We start from the raw sequence: 21,815 nt of genomic DNA, 5'->3' as shown, positions 1-21,815 counted from the left end.
CATGTGAGATCTTCGGTATATTAACTATGTTATTCGCGATAATTCATAAAGAATGAATATAATATTTTAAAAACCTTTGTGGTTTACCAACCACATATCAACAAAAGAAATCAAGACAAATATATTACGTCTTTATTTTTTTTAAATATATCACGATTATTAATAATATTATTATACACCCTAAGATTAACATATTATTCGTTAAATTGAAACATTTCAAAATCGTTTATGTTATTTTTGGGCGTTGTCGCTGTTCAAAATTTACTCTTTCATATACAATATTATTACAATTGTAATAATAAACCGTATTAGTATAAACGCGTCTGCCGTGTGTATGGTAAATTTTATTTGCCACGTACAATGGACATCTCGCGGGCCAAATGCAATACCAACGCGTAGTTCCTTTCTTCTCTTGTGTTTATAACGAAAACAAAGAAAACACCGAGAAAATATCATCATGCTCTTAGTTATATTTGTGGCAACGACGTAGTGGTTTATTTATTTATTTTTTTGTTGTTGTTTCGTATCTATACGGCGAGATAATTTAGCACGGGCCATAATGTTAAAATATTTGACCGGAAAAACGGTATACAAAGAGATAATTTATTATTAACATACATTATATTATACGCAATATCGTCACCATATTATTATCCGATACAAAGAAAATCGAGACGCGCGCGTCGTACCTCTGCGAAGTTTAAGCAACCCTGAAGCGCGAGCGGACGACTAAAAATAACAAAAGCTAAACATAAACTACAGCAGCACGCTCGAGGTGAACGACAACGCGCGTCTACGATGACGCATATAATATTATGTACAAGTAGTGGCGACGGCGTTGGACCGGACAGCGTTATATGCCGAACGGCTGCCGTACAGTCCGATCGGTGCCGTCGCCGCGGGTCGCCCGTCTGTTATTGTATCGCCACACTTATTAGCGAGCAGAGCGTTATCGAGTCTGTTATCGTTTGGCAAACAAGAGATTTCGTCTTCGAATTTCCCAACGACGGCCGATCGCAGCACGTAGCGAGTCTGCTATTACACATTTTTTCCTCCAAAATAGTTCGTGTTTTTTCCACCCGTCGGATTTATTCGCGCACCCCTCGGCCGGAAATAGATCATTGATATTATATAGTATATATTTGCATATATACATATATATATTACCCACGTGCACGACCCACCAGTAAACCCACCGTCGAAATGAGACCACCGATCGAGGAGGAAATCGAAGCTGCCGAAGTGGAAGTAGACGATGGCCAGCAGACCGCCGTCATGTTGGTGTCCACCAGGCTGGCCGGAAACGCGGTTATCCGAGTGGTGAACCGGTGCAACGAGGCGCAAGAGAGCCACAACTTGGGTAAGTGCACTGAAATGCGAGTTTTTGCGACTAGGTTCGGTAAATACGAGAAATAGGGGTAATCCGCCACATAAGATGATACCGTGCGGTTTCAGTGGTTGCTGGATGTATGATGGTATACCGAACACGTTGATCGTCGATAACTTCAGTTTATTTATCTAATACGTTGTACACTTATACAGTTATACCGAGCGTATTTATATTACTCAATCCTAATATTTGCTGGCCAACGATGTGTAAGTATATTCAAATAGAGTTCAAAAACACATATCAAAGAGTCTGTCACTGATCAAGTTCTGCTAGGGTTGTATAATAATATTATAAACAATGATAAATCATCGTCACGACCATATTATTCCGAAACACACGAATAGCACAGTGTATATACGGTAAAACGTGTAACAGCTGTCATGGTTTTTATTTACTCCGTGGCTAAATATCTGAATTAAATCAAAAATAGGTACTCCAATGAAAATCGAATATATATATTGCACATGGTTTATGTACGTAATAGTACCTATGATGATTATTTATTGTGTAATATACTTGAGTTAACTCTTTTTGCATAATACCAAATGGTTATTTCATATTCTCTCATCAAATTAATATTTTTAATTCATATATTATGCATGTTCGCTCGTCGTACGTATGTATGTGATTTTCTCGCTTTCTCCTTATTCGATCTAATTATTTTCATCATAATATATATTATTTATATATATATATATGTATATCGTTGTTATATCAGCGCGAAAAACCGTTGCCTATTTACTACTACCGCAATGAAAGAAAGTGTTTTGATGTCCGTGTGATAAATACTCTATTGTTAACTATAAACTCAGAATCGTTGTGAACGCGTTTAAATCTAGACACATGGGTATTATATAAGAACAAAAAATATAGTTTTTTAATTTAGTGATTTTACCAATGATATTTTTATTCATGACAATTGTCTTATTAATATTTATTTTGTGAAATATTTATTATGGAATTCTGGTAAAATTATTTATAATATATTATTTTTTCTATACGATCTTTAAAAATTATCTGAAGTACATATTTTATCGTAATTCGTAAATTGTTTATCTATGAATATTATATCCATTTTTACAGCGTACCTAGGTACAATATTTAATATATAAATAGATCTGGGATTTGGCCATGACAATTTACGCGTTTCCGCAAACACAACTATTACTCCGCAATGTTTACGGCTTATGTAATATATTATTATTATCATTGCGTTTAAACCCAAAAACTCATAACATAAATTCAAAAGATATTTTGATTTATTTAAAATAATACTAAAATATTTGTTGTAAAATAATTTTTAAATCAAAAATATAGGTACCTAATACACAGTCAAGTTTGACACCAATATTTATATTAATTCACTATTGTAAATAAATAGAAATAGCATTATTATATTTCAAAATGACATGCAATGACTTTAAATAAATAAGCATAAAATAAATTACCTACGTAATGGATTGCGAAAAAACGCGGTGAATTTATTGTTGGTCCTATACTACCTATTCACAAGTTTCTGGTCGATTATAATATTATAAATGTTTCAATCACGAATCTCACAATGCAACGATAATTATGATGATGATGATAATGATGTGTGTAAACAGATATAATACTACACACATTGTTGTATTGTCATTCCGGTTTCGCGTCAAATGATATTATGCACCCATATATGGGTGATGGCCATCGGAACAGACTAGCACGGAAAGATATTCCGCCATAGCAATAATCATATTAAAACGACCTCGAACAGTCTACATCTGGACTTCCTGCAAGTATCACGTCCGACGATTACACGTATACCTATAATATATAATATATACTATACCATACAATGTACACATATGCTTGTCGTGATGGACCATAAAAACGCCGTGTCACTCCGAAAGACGATTAAACAAATATATTATATTTTTTTTCCAGACTTGTCCGAATGTCAGCTGATGCAGATCCCTGACGCAATTTATTTACTTATGCAAAACACGCAGCTGGTTACGTGTGATTTATCAAATAACGTAATTTCAAAACTACCAGTAAAATTTACCGAACGGTTTCCGACTATCACAGGCAAGTATATTAATTCATGTGACTAAGGTCGACGAATGAAAATTATCCAACTACTAGTATTAATTATTAGTTATGACAACTGCGTCAAAGTATGGTTAATTTATGTGTTCGATTAAGACATTATACATAATATTACAATGTACGTACCAAGCGCATGGAAAATGCGATCTAATAGACAAACAAAATAATACTATTTTATAAAAATGTAAAGAATAATAATTCACTCAGTAAATTACTTGGCAATGTATTATTTAATTTTACTCTTTGAACTCGATTATGTTCTTACAGTTCAGCGACAACAATTAAATAGTTTTGCAAAAACGTTTGTGTCGTCAGATAAATGTACTTTAATTAAATAGTTTTAATGCATACGATTGCCGCAAAAAAATAAAAAAACACAAACAGAAACAAAAGACAGAAGCGAAATATTAACGGTGATATTATGCACGCAGCATAATATAGGAACCTATATAAAAATAAACTTTTATTAATGCATCCATAAAAGCCGGATAAAACAAAAAAGTTCTTATAAGCAATGCATATTTTTGCTTAAATCCCGCTAAATTGTTTAATTTTTTTTTTGTATTATGATAATATTTTTACTCATATTTCAATTGATAAATGAATAGCAAATATACATCATATAAATAATAATGAATTATTTTTATAAACTATAAACTTAAGGATTCAAATAGTTAGATGTATCAATTAATGGGCCAAATACTCAAACCTAACCATATCTAAAATTGTATGAGGGGTTTAAGTTAATATGACGTATTCTATGTTCGAAGGAAGACGTGGTTTGATACCCAGTTAAAGTTTGAGTCTTGAGAGGTGTTGTTTGAAACTGTAGATAAATATATAAATATATTATACAACTAGTTGTATAGGTTACCAATGATTTGTATTTTAATATTGATACGTAAATAGAAAACGATTGACATTTAAAGTTTAAACTGTTAGATAGCCAGATGCAACAGTGTTACCGCATTACTGCGTGAGTATATAAAATAAAAAAACAGACAATACAATTTTAAACGCTCTTACCATGTTCATAAAATATTTTCAGTAATTATAATAGTATAATATTCCTGTACACAAAATCTACACAACCTATACATTTGAGTTAATGGACTATTTTCGACTTCATTAAACATTCAGTTAGATGTCATTAAGGTAAAGAGAATAATATAATATCGTATTTGGCTACGTTATTATAAATTATCATTATAAGTAGTATATTATCTATTACTCGGAAATTAATAATTTAAAAATTTTAAGTAGGTAGGTTAGGTACCTGACCTATTTACACTGAATCAACAAATTTGACAAGAAAACTAATTTATCAACTTTTTCCGGCATGTTTTAGCAAAGTAATAATTTAATATTATGAATATTAAAGCTATATGTACATTGTACATAGTTTGTCTAGATATTTTAATACGTTCGTAACTAAGTATACTTACCTACTATAATTACTGTCCAATATATTATTTTTACTTAACTAAAAGTTGTTGTATCTAACTAAAAATATAAATATACCTATATAATTAATACAATGTGATACATCAATCACGAGAAATATTAGGCAAAGTTAATTTGAATTAGGTTAGGTTAGGGCTATCATACGTCATGTTTTGTACAGATTTGTCCTTTTTATAAGCTCAGTGTCCTGATAAACTTCTTTGAGGACGCCTTTTGTCATGTATTTTCAAGTCTATCCCGTATTAATTCCGTTTATTGCCTTACCTACTGTTAATACTTAATTTATAATTTTATAAATTTATTTATAAAAAAATTGTTTTTATTTACAATATTTTTGTACGACATTATTGAATATAGGATACTCGAATCTATACTTTTCAGTTTAATTTTGGTTTTTTGTTTTTACCATAATTATTGCTGCATCATATTGTTGTCGGTGACATAACCCGTACGTAATAGTAACTATTATATTATTTACCTACAACAGGCAAATAAATTTCTTCTAGAATACACCAAGTTATTAAATTTAATTAGTTCTTCAGTAAAATATGAAATATTAAATAGTGAAGACATGCTAGAACAATTGTAATTAAAATGAATTAACAAGTTTTTTTAAATAGTAAAGTAACCTACATGTATAAAGGATTTGATGAAATTTTAAAAAGTATTAATTTAATTTAATTATTTATTCAAAATTATGTTTTTATTTGTTTAATTTTAATCTTAAATAGTTAAAAAATTATATTTTTTCACAATTAAAAAAAAAAAAAAAAAATATTGTAAATGTTAGTTTAAAATTATTATGATTATAATTTTTTTAAATATAGTCATCTTAGGTTAAGTGATTAATTCACGTTACTCTGAAAGATTATTAGTAGATTGTAGGTATGCTTCTATATTACTTTATATAAAATAAAAACTTCATGGATACAATTGTATTAAATGTACAAGTATTTATTATACCTATATCATATAAATTATAAGAATTTGTAATAAAAAATGTTTATTGGTCCAAACTTACCATCAAAATACATTATTATGACTGAGGCATATTGATAAGAATTGTAGCTCTCCCCTCTCCTGGAATATCTCGAAATATATTTTTTTTAATTAAGGGCTTAATAGGCAATATGGTTTTCCAATAAATAATAGACAATAATTACACCTTATATTTCTACTTACTAGGTAACTAATTAATGTATACCAAATTTAATATCAAAATATATCACCGACTTAAAAAAGCATAAAACGGCTTCGATGTACTTATTTAAATTAATGATAATGTGTGAGGAATATTTAAGCAAACAGAACAAAAAAAAACTGTGTGATATCTGAATTTTAGAGTAAATTTTAACTTTCAAATTATTCATCTTAAAAAATATTTAATACATGGATATAGTACAATCTTACATTAAAATATCGTTTTACTAAAATAAAAGATAAGACTAATAAAATTATCCAAAGTTATTTTTTCAAATATAAATACAAGAAAATTCATAAAATAAAAAATATTTATCTTAAAATTATATGTTTTTTACATTTTCTATCTTAAATATCTCAGTTAAAATATCTAGATGTGTGTGGTGCCAAAAATTACACAATTTTTGTCACGCCTGAGAACTTTTATTAAAATATTACCGTAGTGTTATTATCGTTACTATCATCTTGGTAATTAAAAAAAAAGTTTTGAATCGTCTTGAAAAAGAAATGTTTTTTTTTCTTATCTATTTTTAAAAATATTTTTCTCCTTATGAATATGAATACCACATATATACTATTCATAATTATTTCATATTTACAACTGTCTCCCCTGAAATAAGTCTGAATTCAAGCTTATACTGCAAGGCAAAATATGACTAAATATTTCACTAAAGTTTTACTTCTCTTTAACATTACTCTATGTACAATATGTACATATCAGCAAATTAAATGTAAAAAATATAAATAAAGCTACGATAATTATTTTGTTAGATGTTATTATTTAAAAAACAATTTTTTTTTCTTTTTAATAACCAATGGCAACCATAAATATTCAAATATTCAAAGTTCATGTTTAAGTCACCTTCTATAGGTTGGATTCTGCTTTTTACGCCTACCAATGAGTACCAAAGAAATTATTGATGCACCTTTTATTCACATTAGTGCAACCTTACATACCTAAAAATAAAATAGTGGTACCTACCTATGTAGATACTCGTAAACTAGTTTATATATTATAATATAGATTAAAATAAATCATTAATTTAATCAATTATTTAGATTATAGATTAAGATATATTTACATAATGCTTTTAGTTTTATGCTTAGTATATACATTAAATTAATTCATAATTTTTACTTTTTTTATTTGTTTGTAGAGTTAAATTTGTCTCATAATCAAATCAGTAAACTGCCGGACCAACTGTCTGAAATGAAGAACCTTAAAAAGTTGAATATTTCTTATAACTCGTTTGTTGAGTTACCAGAATCAATTGCTCATTTACCAGAATTAACTACTTTAATCGCTAACAATAATTTTATTATTGGTGAGTACAACAATAAATCGCATTAATTAAAATTAGGTTATTTAAAAAAGATATATTATAAAATGTTTACTTAAAGAATGATGTCCTAATATTATAAAACATGTTTATAAAATTATATATTATATAATATGATAATATTGATATGAATAAATAACCCCGAAAATATAAATATGCAACATATTGATTTAGTGTATGCTTTTTGTTGTTCTGGTGATTTATAACTGTTTTCATTTGCACTCAGACAATATTTGAATAAGTGCTCTAACTATTCTTGTTTTGAAAATATATAAGTCTTTACAGCATAAATAAATATTGCCGTCATTAATTTTAAATGTCTTCGTGATTCCTTTTATCATTATTTTTTATTAAAATGTAAAGTAAAAAATTTATTTACACTAGTAAAATGTTATCAAAAAAACTAAAATCAACAAATATTAAAAAAAAAAAAAAAAATACAAATTGATACAGAGAAACATAATTTACCATAGGTAATAGTAACTATATTTTATGATTGAATATGGCCTTAGTTAGTAAATATTAGTATTTATACTACAGTAGACACATTAAACAAAAATTACTTAAGTTAAAAACGTATGCACATATATGATGTCATTATATTTTTTAAATAATTATATTGATTTAGTTTATCTTTTCACAATACATACACCGGTTCAATAGGACACACATACTACATATAAATTTACGAGTAAAAAAATACGGCTTCACTATATATAAGAAATTTGAATGTTTACAGCCTATATACATCCGACTATAAGATTTATATTACCTATCGATATTAATTCCAATTAGATAATATGTTATTATCGTGTTGATGTAATGACAAAAGTTATATACCTATCCAACACATCAAATCATATAATACATAAATATAGAGCATAGTATATAACACGGTATAAATTAATATTAATAGATATATTAAAAAAAAAAAAGAAAGAAAAAATAATATTGTGTTATTATATACTTTTATATACTTGCATTAACTCGTTACAGATGCAATTTATTGTTACCGTTCATCATAAATGAGTGTCATTAAATAATATAACTATTAATACTATGTTTGTGATTATACATTTTAGATGTCAATGTTAGGACATTGGAATCATGTTTGAAGCACTTGGAAGATGTTGATCTCAAGGATAATCCACTTAATACTTCGACGGTGGATGCGCTGGAACAAGAACTGCATTTTAGGGTGATGTTCACACCCCCCACCGACGAAGACTGGAGAGATTTAGACAATTGATTAACAAACACATACATTTGACAATACAGAAATATATTTTTTAATTAGCTAATAAAATGTTTTTATTCATTTTTATCATCGTTTTTTTTTTCTTATCATTATTTTTTGTATATAGTTTTCAGTGGCTTGTTTGCTCCGAAATAACAATTCAAAATAATTATTACATAAAATAAATTGGGTCCCTACCCACATATCACTGCATTTATGCCATCGTTATTTTACACATACATAATATACATTAGTTTTTTGTATTTACACACTGAATATCGTTATAATATTGTTTTGTATACAAGCATAACAAATAAATAAATTAAATACAAATAAAACTAAATAAGAGTGTTTTTGGTAGTAAATATAATGTAGATTATTATTATTAAGATAACTATAGTTAAATTTACATTATATTGTACATAAACCAAAGAGATTATATTTGTACAAAATGACAAAAAAAAAAAAAAAAAAAATACAAGTTATAAACGTCGAAATTATGTCGGTCGCATGAACATGTTATTACCTAAATTTTTATATTACTTACATAATAATAATAAAAAACACTGTTCTACTATTTGTCTATAAAGTATTGAAAAACCTATCGAATAATTATTATTTTGTCTTTTGTCAAAAATTATACTATCTATTATTTACTCCTTTTCTCTCTCTCCTCACTCACTATCTCACACTATATAGACATCATAACTATATCTCATCACGCTCACTCTGGAGTTAAGCATTTTCCCATTAAATGGCACGGTCATAAAAAAAGTTAATTTTGTTTTAATTATTTCTATAAATATCACCAATGACAAAATCATATTAATCCAACATGTACAACACAATATATATAATATTTACAATAATATAATAAAATATACAGTACAGTCACTTTTATTACGCACAAAAATTGGATGGTAAAATGTTGTCCAACACAATATAATATAGTCACCGACCCGACTTGTTGATTTCTCACGTAATTTCGGTCATTAGAAACAACAAAACAATTTGCTAAATAAAGTTAACGAATGACTAGAAACTATTTCATTTATAATAATAATAATAATAATAATAATAATATAGTAATAATAATAATAATTTATTACCCATTTTTTTTAAGAGTCCGTCAAAATAAAAAGCGACAGCGCTTGGTTTCGGAAAATTTATTAACACACACGTACCGAAACTAATTATCACGTCAGCGCATTTTTATTAAAACTAAAGAAGAAAATTTTCAATTAAAAAAAAAAACCGTGCGGTTATGATATTATTAAGTATATAATATATGCGATGTATATGATAGATATTTTTCATTTTACTATAATATAATTTACAGGCACATCGAAGGTTCTTATAAAACATTTTTTTTTATTAAATTGTTTATTTCGTCACACAGAATATTGTCGTCGTACGATTCGTATAAAGTCTGTTTTTTTATTAGAGATTGTTTTCGGGGGGGGAACGCTTATTGACCGCGACGACGACTGCCTCATATCCCCTACTTCCAAACCCCCTCAGTAGAAGAATTGGTAAAAAAATCATAACCTTCATAATAATATAACTACCTCCCTGGACCGAATAGAAATAATCATTGCCCCAATCGTGTAAAAAAATAAAAAAACATTATTCGAAATGTAATCGTCAATTTAATGTCAATAAGTAGAAAAGGAGAAAAACCATCGAAAAACGCTTTTTGTTTCTCTCATAAATATTCTAAATAAGCACAGCACAAACGTTATAATATTATATTATTCGCATTCGAACACATCGCGGTACCTACCTACCTACATAATATGACACGAATTATCCACCTCCGTCGATAAAAGCAAAGTAAGACATTACATTTTTATACTTATCATAATATTATCAACATTAATTATTATTTAATAATATTCACGCTATCGGACGTTGTAATAATCGTGTTTTCGCCACGGTTGGGGTACCCACAATTTCTGTTTTTTTTTCCAAATTCAATATTCTTGTTATATAATATTATATTGTAAATCATAATAAATATATGCAGGTAATACGACAAGTTATTTGAAATAATAAGGTTCGTTGAAAGCACACGTCTCTGGACTGTAAAACCGATTTGCCGGCACACGGTATTCGGACAACAATTATGTATTATCAGCTATATGTTATCATCATAGTTACGTTTACGATGTGATGGTATATAACATTATTATTTTACTATATCAAGGTTAATCATTGCGTTGGCTAGAAAATTGGCCGTGTGCTTTCAACGGAATCTTATATACGCATAATGTTATTAAAAATTAACAGATAAATACGTACCCCCGCGTACGCACAATTACAATAAAAATAAGAAAAAAAAATGTTCAAATTAACTATATCACTAAATAATAAATATATGTATAAAAAAAAATGCAATTATATATTACACACTTATTACACACATGAGATGTAATTGTTTATCACATGATGAATACACGCGGAGATTTAGATTTTATAAAATATGAAATACATAGGTATTAGAAGACTGTTCGAATGTGTATAAATATGTGTGTGTTTGTGTGTGTGCGCGAGTTGTTTTTCTTCCTTATAAAACACTAATTTATTATAATTTATATAATAATACAATTAAATTATATGTACCTATACATAAGACGTGTGTGTGTGTGTGTGTGTGAGTGTATATTATAAAATATACATATACGAGCATATATATATATATATATATATAAATATATAACATAATATAGTATTTTCAGCGGTCTCTGCAATGAGTAGCACCTCGTATATTATATTATTACACAGATATAATATTATTATAATAGTAAACGGTGAGAGACGTCTTTATTATTATACTATTGGCTTAAAGTCTGTTTGTCTACGTGGCTCAAACATGGTACCATGGTCAGACTCGACAGACTTTGAATGTTGTCTACTTGCGGGAACTCTGTTCTCGGCAAATACCTGCAAAAAAAAAAGGTACAGAATTATAATACCTATTTGCGTAAATATTATATTATACATAATTATTACATATATAAGACGTAATGAAAAAAAAAATCATATGATTTATAGATGATTAGGTTATGTATGCACGTTGCACATGCATGTGATGTACTGGCTCGTAAGTCAAAACAAAGGTCATGTATATTTAGTTAATTAAATATTATCGAAATGTCATAAAATCGATATATTTTAATATAATGTTATTAATACTTCGTTCGTGTAATACCATAGTGATAAAAAGTATCAAAGAAAGTTAAAAATCAAATTTTTGACATATTAGGCATATATTATTGAAATCTAGCCGATTTTGTATTCAATTAATGTTATCTTTTATTTAGATATAACTATTTACTATTTTAGTAGACAAATGTTCAATCTTCATAAACTGAAAATTCCAAAATTCGTTCAATAAAACTTTTAACAACAGTATTATGAAGTTAAGTTAATAATACTCTAGCAACTTTTCAAAATGTTTGTACTTTTGAAAATAAAAACTTTCGAAATGATTTAAAATTGCTAGCTTTGTCTCAAATATCTCAAATTTTAATAAAACTTCTTCCCTAACCTATATTAAGTTTTTAATTGAAAAACATTCTATTTTTCAAATTTAAAATTTGAATTCCAATGAAATATATTCATTACACTATTTACACAATTAACGACAATATTAAAATCCATATTAATAAATCATATAATTTTGGGTTTTATCAATTTGAATACAATAGATACATAATATACTAAATCTTAATAAATTATTCCTGTATAATTTACGCAATATTATAAACTTCTTAAAAATATTCCAAACAACAACTATCAGAAAATTTGTCAACAATATTATTTGATATTTAATAGAGTAGTACTTGAAATTAACTGCAAAAAACACTGCGACGCCTATTTTTATACAGTACTGGTATAGATGTAAGCAAACAAATTATACAACTTACAGGAACCGTATACGGACGGTGGTGGCGTCATTGGAAGGCGATATTTAATCGACTGGTAATGTCGCGCACGAGAAAATTTTGAATAGAACGTTTCAAAAAATTAACATATTTAAAATGAATTTATTATGACACGTGCAGTTCCTATATCGTATTTTATATTATTACGTTTATAGCGTTTAAAATGGTCCCGGAATAATACGAGTGCCTAAATATATATGTATAATATATATTTATATATGTGTGTGTGTGTGTGTTTGGTTGTACGAGGCGCGGCGATACTGTTTTTCCACAACCAGTTTCGCTATTAAATTCTTCAGCATCTCGATATGGCCCGGTATCTGAAATCTTTCGGCTTCTCCTCAAACATAATTCGTTTTTATTTTCTTCAAGACTCGATAAAATGCATATGTATATGTATATATATACCTCACCTCGCCTCTCCACAGTATAAGTACACACAAACACACTATCGTATATTTATGACTTTATTATACTACTGGAGCCAGATTAAAATATTATAAAAGGTGATGTTTTGTTTAAAGTATAAGACGCTCACTTAAATTTTTTGGTAGATTTCTATAGTTTTAATACAATAAAATGTGCGTATTGCGATTTGTAAGTTATATATACACGTGTTGTGTTTAAGTAGTATGAAGGAACGATTGGCGAATTCACGTTTAAGAAAAAAAATATCAGTGTAGTTACTATACGTGGCTATATTATGTGGAATGAAAAATACTACAATAAAATTTTACGTCCATACTTTAATATAGGTATAATTACGTGTCCTCAGGGGCGTATAAGGGAGAGGTGACGCATCTGATGATAACATTAACGGATGGCTGCTACTATAATAAGAGCACACTGTCGTGTCACGACGATTAGGTATTTGAAATTCCGGCAGTTAATAGTTTTCCTCGAACTGTCTACCGTGGTAAATGGATAAATTGGTATACTATGGGCGACATATATATTATATTTATTTCAGATTTGGTCGGAAAATAAAAAACATGAGTTGTGCAGACTCGTAAATAACTTCGATAACATAATCTCATATAATATATATAACTAAGCGTACTTTCCAACGCTAGTTCCTGGATGGGTGACCACCTGGGAATTTTAACAACACATATGCCATGTCCTATCTAACCATATAATCATCGTGATAAAATATTATCTAGCTAAAATCTCTCCTAATATAAAAAAAAAAATAACTAAGGGTAATGCGTATATGTATACGTACACATACTTCGAGGAGACACTATTACATCTCGTGACCGAGTCCACTTCGGACGAAGACGTAGAGAGGGACGTGAGGCCAGACGCAGAACTGGACCTGTGAGGCTGCGACATTTTCCCACATTCCGCGGTTGACGTCCATATCGTCCGGTTGGGAGGTCCCCTGATGCACTTCTGGTAGATCTCTCGTTCCTGCGGAAAACACCATGACAGTTTATTAAACAACGCTATAGATATAATAAGACTATTAATACAATCTATAATATACCCACGATATACACGTTGTGCACACACGTTTCGTACACATAGCATTTTGTTGGAATTATAGTGGTAAGCTAAATATTTTACCACCCCTAGACGTGTTGTGGACCGACTAACAGCGAATAAAAAGCCAACTTGAGCAAGTTATAATTGTGAGTTTTCACACTAAGTATATGCCTAATATAGTATTATACTATTTATATATGTATATTGTTAATTGAATAACTTTATTAAGAACTATATTACTACATTTTTTTATAGCATTTAATTCGTATTAACTTTGAAACTGTAATAATTAGTAGCCTAACCTATAATATAACCCAAAATCCTCCGTTGAAAAAAACTCGTGTGTCTCAATTCCTGCAGTTTATGTCGTTTAAGAAGTAGATAGATAATATTTAAACCATACTCCTAGTTATTGATTGGATGGTTTTTGGGTTTCAAAATAATGAAAATATGAATTATTAATTTCTAAAATTACCGCACGACTAACCAAACGGTGATGCGCTCTTATATATATATGTCTTTATACTTTATATTAGAAGAGCCGCTCCTATTCTGAACGGCGTCAGTGGTATTTATAACTGTATACGCCGACAAAGACGATTAACGACATTTATTATTATTAATTAAACGGGTACCACCGAACACATCAGATAAGTCGATGCTATTATAGTTGATAGTGCCATTGAAATAGACGAAGTGGAATCTTTTTTTTTAATTTTAGTTTACACGCCACATAAAAGAAATAGAAGAATTGTGTCGTTTTCGTTGTTCAAAGAGAAAAAAAATTTTATTTTATGATCTCGTGTTAGTTTTTCTGTCATAGTATCATATCACTATCTGCTGCAGGAATCTATCCACATTTTACGTGTATATACAGGGTAATTCTGGATTCACCGAGTATACTCACCTCTATTTTTTGTCTTTATTACAATTCTAATTTCTAGAACTTTTAAGTATATTAATCAATGGATAATATTTTATAATACTACTATTATATTAGATATATTATACAATTTACGGGAGTGTCATATTGTGACGATAACCACTTCTGTTTTTCAAATAAAAATCACCATTTGTTTATTAAATTATTTATATTGTTTTAATTAGATGACTTTTTGAAAACATTTATGTATTTAAATCGAAAATACAATGGGTAATTTTTAAGTGCTTTAACATTAAGTACTAAGGATAATAGATTCATGAAAATGGGTTTGGAAGATATAAATGTTATAATGATTTGAATGTATTAATAATTAAAATTATTGTATCATCGTTTCATATTCGTTTAAAACATTACATAATATTATGTTTTACATATTTTATAAAACCGTTTTCAACAACTATATTATCCTTGGTTAAATAATAATAGCTTAGAAACCGCTCGTTAAAAATGTTATTTTCATACATTTTCGAAAAAAAAAAAACCCCTAATCTGGTTAACAATTGTATTAAAAAAATAAGTTCACGTCATCACGAAACACTACCAAAAATGGTATAAAAATGTAAATTATTGAAAACAATATTATAGTATTATATGCTCAAAAGTCACGATAATCAGAATTTAAATAAATCCGTCGTCCGAGGAATAACGAGAGGGCAAACAATAAACATGTTTGATGAATCATTCCGTTTACAACATATAATATCAGACAGCGTAGAATATAATATTACAAGTCTAGGAAAACATTTCCGAGAACAAGACGCCATCAGCTCATTGCTCGTGTAACGATACATCGGGGCTTTTGTTTATATTTGTTCTTATATAATAATATATGTATAGTGTCGTGTTATTAGGTATAACAATAAGACGTACATGACGTGTAGTAACTATTTTAAAGCGTTTTGGTTTATATTATAAAACGACATTGATAATATCATTGCAAACGTACTTGTTCGGAATTCCGCAAATGCAACTTGGCCATGCTGCCGTACGGGTACTCCTCTCCGTCCGGCAAATGGATTCGCGGCGGCATGTCCAACTCCAGGTCCGTCCGGACCGAGTGCAACCGGACCTGCCGGTCGTGTTCTCGGGACAGCCCGTTATTGCTCCGCATCGTCAACATCTATGGTGAAACAACGCGATAAATATCATGTAACGAAAATGCATTCGTATACGTAATAATAATAATTACGAGTTATTATTGTAGTGTATAATAATTATACCGATTGTTATGTGAACGGCAAGGACGCGAATCGCAACACGCGAAAATAATATATATTACGAATAATATTATGGTAAAAACGTTATTATAACATTATAATATTATATTATTACTGTTTGACGACACACGTCGCTGCAGGTCGCGGGTGCAATAACATTTAACTATAATGCGGACAACAGTAATACCGCGCGTATTACGACACCGTAATAATAATATATGACTATATAGCGACGAGACCCGCGCGAACGTCGTATATATCGCGGCTTTACGCGCTATACGTATGATGATAATATTATGTTAAACGGCGCCGTCGACAGCGGCATGACGTGGACGATGTCGTGATGATAACATTGCGATTTCGACGGTGAGCGCGAGTACGCGGAGGCAGGTCGTCGTCGTTTTTCACGACGTCCGAAGAGACCCGGCGGCGCACACGCGCGTCACAAATGCGCGATCGCGTCGTCACTGCCGACCACCGGAAACATTTCAAACCGCACTTTTTCTCCCGATACGTGCGTGCGACTGCTGTTATTATCATTATCGCACCGGTACATAGGTACATAACAATAATAACAACACAATGACGATATTATAATAATAATGAAATATTTTTATTATAATAATATATTGTGGGACGCGCGTGTGTGCACCGACGACGCCGGCGAAACGTACACGCCCGAGTAAAAACCGTTATGCTCAAAGGTCCCTCCGCGCGATAAAAATGTGTGTACGAACATATATATATATATTTGTATACATAAAAATATATCGTCCTTTCCCTTTCGGCGGTGGGAAAACTCGGCGGCGGCCCCGCGAGATGCGACGTGTCCCGCGCCGAGGGAGAGCGCAGTGGCCCCTGCAGTAGACAATGAAAAGGGGGCACACACGCACGCGCGTTCGTGCGAGTGTGTGTGTGCGTGTGCGTGTGTGTGTTTGTGTGTGTGTGTGTGCGTGTGTGTGTGTGTGTGTGTGTGTGTGTGTGTGTGCGCGCGCGTGTGTATTTCCTATAATCTCCCTTTCACACGACCGTTTATTTTACTCTTTTTTTCCCTCTTATTTCGATCCCTCTGTCACTCTCTTCCCCATTTTTTTTTCTCCGCTCTCTCCCCGTCAGTCAAAATTCGTCATATTTCAGTAATTTCTGTGTGTGTATAAACGGATTCGTCTGCAGTCGTATTACTACGACGACAATAATATAATATCACGAATATCATGCATGCGCGCGTACGCACGATTAAACCGTGTTCGGAATTCTATCGTCGCGTTCTGTTCCGCTCAGCCTTGCCTCGTGTCACGGAGGAAAAACGTCTGGGACAGACTGGACGACGATCAGCTCACCGTATATACATATACACAATATACGAGTATGTACGCTATACAGAGCGATCGTTTAACGTAAGGCACTTGTGTTTCGAGGGTTCGGTGTATGATGTTATCTAAGGATTGAATTAAAATATAAATACGATCTACGACTAAGGTCCGACTTTTTTTTTAAATATGTTCTATTACGCAATTTAACTACCCCAGGAAAAGCAAACTATCGAAAACTGAGAAATTGTGCTAAGTATATTAAAGTTATATGATTATTTTGTTTTTTCAACTAACCGACGTGACAAAAGTTATCGAATAAAATAAAATAACAACAGATGTATCGATAGCCCCACATTGCATATTAAAATGCATCGCCAAATAAAATACTCAATTAGAAATCGAACGAAATCAAACGATGGGTAATCGCCAAAAAAATTAAATAATAATATACTATTGCTTATCTTATCGTTTAAAAATTGATTTGACAATAAAACGTTGTAATCTCTTAAAATCATTATATACCAGTTAGAAGCAATAGGTATTATACACGAGCAGTATGGTAACATTGTCGTTGAAGTGTCTGATTATTTGATCTTGAGCTTACTATTTTATCACAAGGTAATGATATTATTATTTAAAACGGAAGCCTAGGACTTTTCAAAGAGTATAATTATATTAACTTTTAACTATACAATACGTATAACACACTGATCTCGTATGGTAGCAGAAGAATCTATTAATATTTCTTTCGAAAACTATTTGTTATACAACTTCACAATTAGATTGATTTTTATAATATTAAAGCTGAATATATAGTTTTATAAGTACCTATACTATATGTATGCTATCGTAAAACATGTATATATTGTACATTTTATTTAAATATATTTTAAAGAGCTGAGTGAATTGACAGTTTTATACTATATAGTATTATAATATGCATTAGTTAACAAATATTTAAACAATTATAATATGCGAGTAAATGTATATACTTGATGTTTTAATGTCTAATGCTTTACCTGCTAGAGATTAAAATGTTGTAAAGAATATTATATTGAAGGGTAAAGCAACTACCAAAAAAAGCTTATGTATTATAATATAAATGTATTCGATATCGCACTTGGATAATATACGATACATCTTAAAAATGAACCAGATCAAAGTTAATAGTTGTCAAGTGCTTTTAAGTTTTAAGATTGCAAAAATGGAGTATATAGAATATAAGTATTTCAGCTAACGTTTTTTAAATCCTTAAAACATACCCAAATGCACTCATTATTCGGTATTACGACAATCATTTTATACAGTACTCATATATTGAATAGGATAAAATTCGTTTTTCAGATAAATAATAAAATCATTTAAATGGCAAATATTAATTCTTAAACATTAAATAATTCATATTAGATTGCAATATATAACGCACACAAACATACACACAGGCACATTTATACAAGACTAAAATGTATTTCTTCGTATCATTATACAACGAAATTCTCGCAATTAAATACAGTTGTGTAGATTTTATTAGACATATAAGCAATAAAAAGTAAAAAAAAACAGGAATTAATGAAATAATAATAATATTATATAGGTAATAAAATATAATTTTATGCTCAAATTCCGTTAGATTTTACAATAATTGCATTTTATTAATTATTTAAAAACACTGTAACAATTATACATGTTCATAAGTAACTGACAACTTTCAAAGTTCTGGTGTAATTAAGTAATTATTTTCAATAAATAAAAGCGTTTTGTGTACATCGAATTATATACACTAATTTATTAAATAGTTTTAGCAAATCATAATTTCCTTTGACATTACCTATACACGACTACCTATATACGTAAAAAGAAAATTGATGTTAAACGTATATATACGATGCTAATTTTGTCAAACCATCAGGAGTCGTTCGCCGGAGAGTAAAAAGGTGTAAATTTAAAATTAAAAAAAAAAGTAATTCATTGTCAAAAAAACTCGTTTTATGGATAAACATATGGAACTCGTTTTGTAACAGACAAACTCACATATAAACAGTCATATTTATATACATATATGTATTAAAAAATATTAAACGCACAATGTTTATGGGAAAAACTGGTCAAAGTTGGTCAAGTGTTTAACCGGTAGTAGTTTTTATTTCGCCGATACTGCAATATATATATTATATAGTTTCTAAATAAAGTTACACGACGCGCATCGAATGTCGAAAAAAAAACAAACCAGTCGAGATGAAACTCGGGAAATCGAAATAAGTTCGTGTGAGGTTTTTTCTCAGACGTTAGGTAACGTATTTTTTTACGGTCCACTCTATATTAAGTTTTATAGACACACGCCGCAGTCAGTAAACGCCAATCTAAGATTTGAAACTTCGTCTATCGCAAACGAATTCATATTATATAGCAGAGAGCTACAATCTCTAACCATATAGCTCTACCTACATAATATCCGCGTGCAGCCGGAAACCGGGGAGACGAGCGCGTGTACATTCCAATACATTACGATTTTCCTCTCGTGGTAGTAATACGGAATACAACATATATATATATAAACTACTGCCGGGGGGCACGGAAAGTATGGGAAGGGGTGGTCTAGTAGTAGTGGGAGTGGGACGCGGCGGCCGAGGAAACGTCGGTGACTAGTTCGTCGTCGTCGTCATAGTCGTACAATAGGAGAACGGCGGCGGCGGCGGCGGCACGCGTGTGAATCTGGGACGACCCATTTTAAACTTGGCACCACCGCAAACGTCGCGCGCGGCCCTTCGCCACGCCACACACAAAAACACACACACACACACACACACCATATTAATATAATATAATATAATATATATATATATAAATGCACACACGCATACATCTAAATACGTGAGTGTGTATACGTATATATATACGGTCATACGGTTATACACATACGGTCTAACGGTCTACACTATTATATACGCGAGCGCTAGCCATATGACCCTATCATAATCAATACATTTGAATTCAACCGCTCGGGCGCGCTACGTTGCCAACACGACTGCGGTGAATAAATGAGCGTGTGCGGTGGCGGCAAACGGTACGCCGACGCCGCCGACACCACGCGCTGTGGCCCGCCGCCGCCTAGGACGCCTACAACAACAACAACAACAACAACAAAAGCCGAGTTGACTAGACGAGCGACCGAGCGACCGACCGAGCAAGTCATCGGGGTGGAGAGGGTGCACTTACGGCGGTTCGCGAGGACGTGCTGCTACTGTTACAACAGCTGCCGCCGCTACGACGTGCACCGTTCGTAGTCGAGAGCGGTGGTGGCGATGCGATGATAGCCGTCGTCGTCGTCGTCGTCGTGGTCGTCGTCACAGCCGCTGCCGCCGCCGCCGCCGCCGCCGCTGCCGTCGTAGTCGTCGTCGTCGATTTTTTCTTCTTGGTCAGCGGTGGCGGCGGCGCGGTAAGCCTGCGGTGCGGCGGCCCGGGCGCTGCCGACAGACAGGGCACGGACGCGTTGTATTGTTGATTGTAGTGATGCAGCACGCAAGTGAGCAGCCCGACAGTACCCAACACGACCACCGTCACCACCATCAGTACCATCACCGTTCCAACTGTGAACAATATACCAATATAACGGATACTATTCGCACATTATAGTGGCCGGACGGAGAGGAGAGCGAGATTGCGAGAGCGCGATGAGAGGAGAGTGATGTGCCGAAGGAGTGTTATATCTCGCGTGACAGCCGCCGCGGAAGCGGGCGACGACGAGACAATGATTATTATAATATCGCGTTGTATTGTTTTTGTGGCATACTGAATAATAATCACGTTCAACCGAAAAATAAACAAAAATAAAATAGAGCGCATGTAATAACACCGGAAGATAAGATAAAATTTAAGAAAACGTATTGACGATGCTTAGTCCTCCATTGTGCTCTGTTTACGATTAAAATGTAAAAACTAAAAGTGCATCGAAACGCCGTTTAGATATAACGGAAAAAAATTAAAAACAAAAAACAAAATCGTTAACCGAAAAACCGAGAAAATCGAACCATTAAACATGTTATTATGTCATTATTCATGATTAAAGATTATTAATAAACAAAAAACGTACATGTACTTATAGCGTTAGAAAAATATAATAATATTGCTATTCGAAATATTTATAAGTATTGAATGTATAAGACGCATATTAGTTTAATCCAGTAA

The 21,815-nt window shown here is 31.2% G+C and overlaps 2 protein-coding genes across 3 annotated transcripts in view; one reads left to right on the top strand and one right to left on the bottom strand.

The window, feature by feature from the left end:
* Positions 1-822: 822 nt before the first annotated feature.
* LOC132923037 (leucine-rich repeat-containing protein 57) lies at positions 823-8,809 on the top strand. Its single transcript, XM_060986833.1, has 4 exons — positions 823-1,360; positions 3,317-3,460; positions 7,303-7,470; positions 8,568-8,809. The coding sequence occupies exons 1-4, from the start codon at positions 1,204-1,206 to the stop codon at positions 8,732-8,734; spliced, it is 636 nt and encodes a 211-aa protein (XP_060842816.1). The 5' UTR covers positions 823-1,203; the 3' UTR covers positions 8,735-8,809.
* Positions 8,747-21,815, bottom strand: part of LOC132923036 (uncharacterized) — a 53,219-nt gene continuing 40,150 nt past the window's right edge. Inside the window, exons 3-6 of one of the 2 annotated variants that reach the window (XM_060986832.1) lie at positions 20,847-21,217; positions 16,047-16,220; positions 13,901-14,082; positions 8,747-11,665 (exon numbers count right to left, since the gene is read on the bottom strand). In XM_060986832.1, coding sequence (XP_060842815.1) covers positions 11,557-11,665; positions 13,901-14,082; positions 16,047-16,220; positions 20,847-21,217 — 836 coding nt within the window. In that variant the 3' untranslated portion in view covers positions 8,747-11,556. Of the gene's footprint in view, positions 11,666-13,894; positions 14,083-16,046; positions 16,221-20,846; positions 21,218-21,815 lie in introns of both variants that reach the window. The other variant, XM_060986831.1, reaches the window with a different exon arrangement.

Source organism: Rhopalosiphum padi, chromosome 2 (assembly GCF_020882245.1).
Source record: "Rhopalosiphum padi isolate XX-2018 chromosome 2, ASM2088224v1, whole genome shotgun sequence".
NCBI lineage: Eukaryota > Metazoa > Arthropoda > Insecta > Hemiptera > Aphididae > Rhopalosiphum > Rhopalosiphum padi.
This window is presented reverse-complemented; position numbering and strand designations above follow the sequence as displayed.

What these genes read in the sequence shown, in the direction of transcription:
- LOC132923037 (XM_060986833.1), top strand. Translation starts at nt 1,204, where the DNA reads ATGAGACCACCGATCGAGGAGGAAATCGAAGCTGCCGAAGTGGAAGTA. An exon ending in ACGGTTTCCGACTATCACAG is followed by an intron (nt 3,461 to 7,302) that starts GCAAGTATATTA and finishes ATTTGTTTGTAG; the next exon opens with AGTTAAATTTGTCTCATAAT. An exon ending in TAACAATAATTTTATTATTG is followed by an intron (nt 7,471 to 8,567) that starts GTGAGTACAACA and finishes TATACATTTTAG; the next exon opens with ATGTCAATGTTAGGACATTG.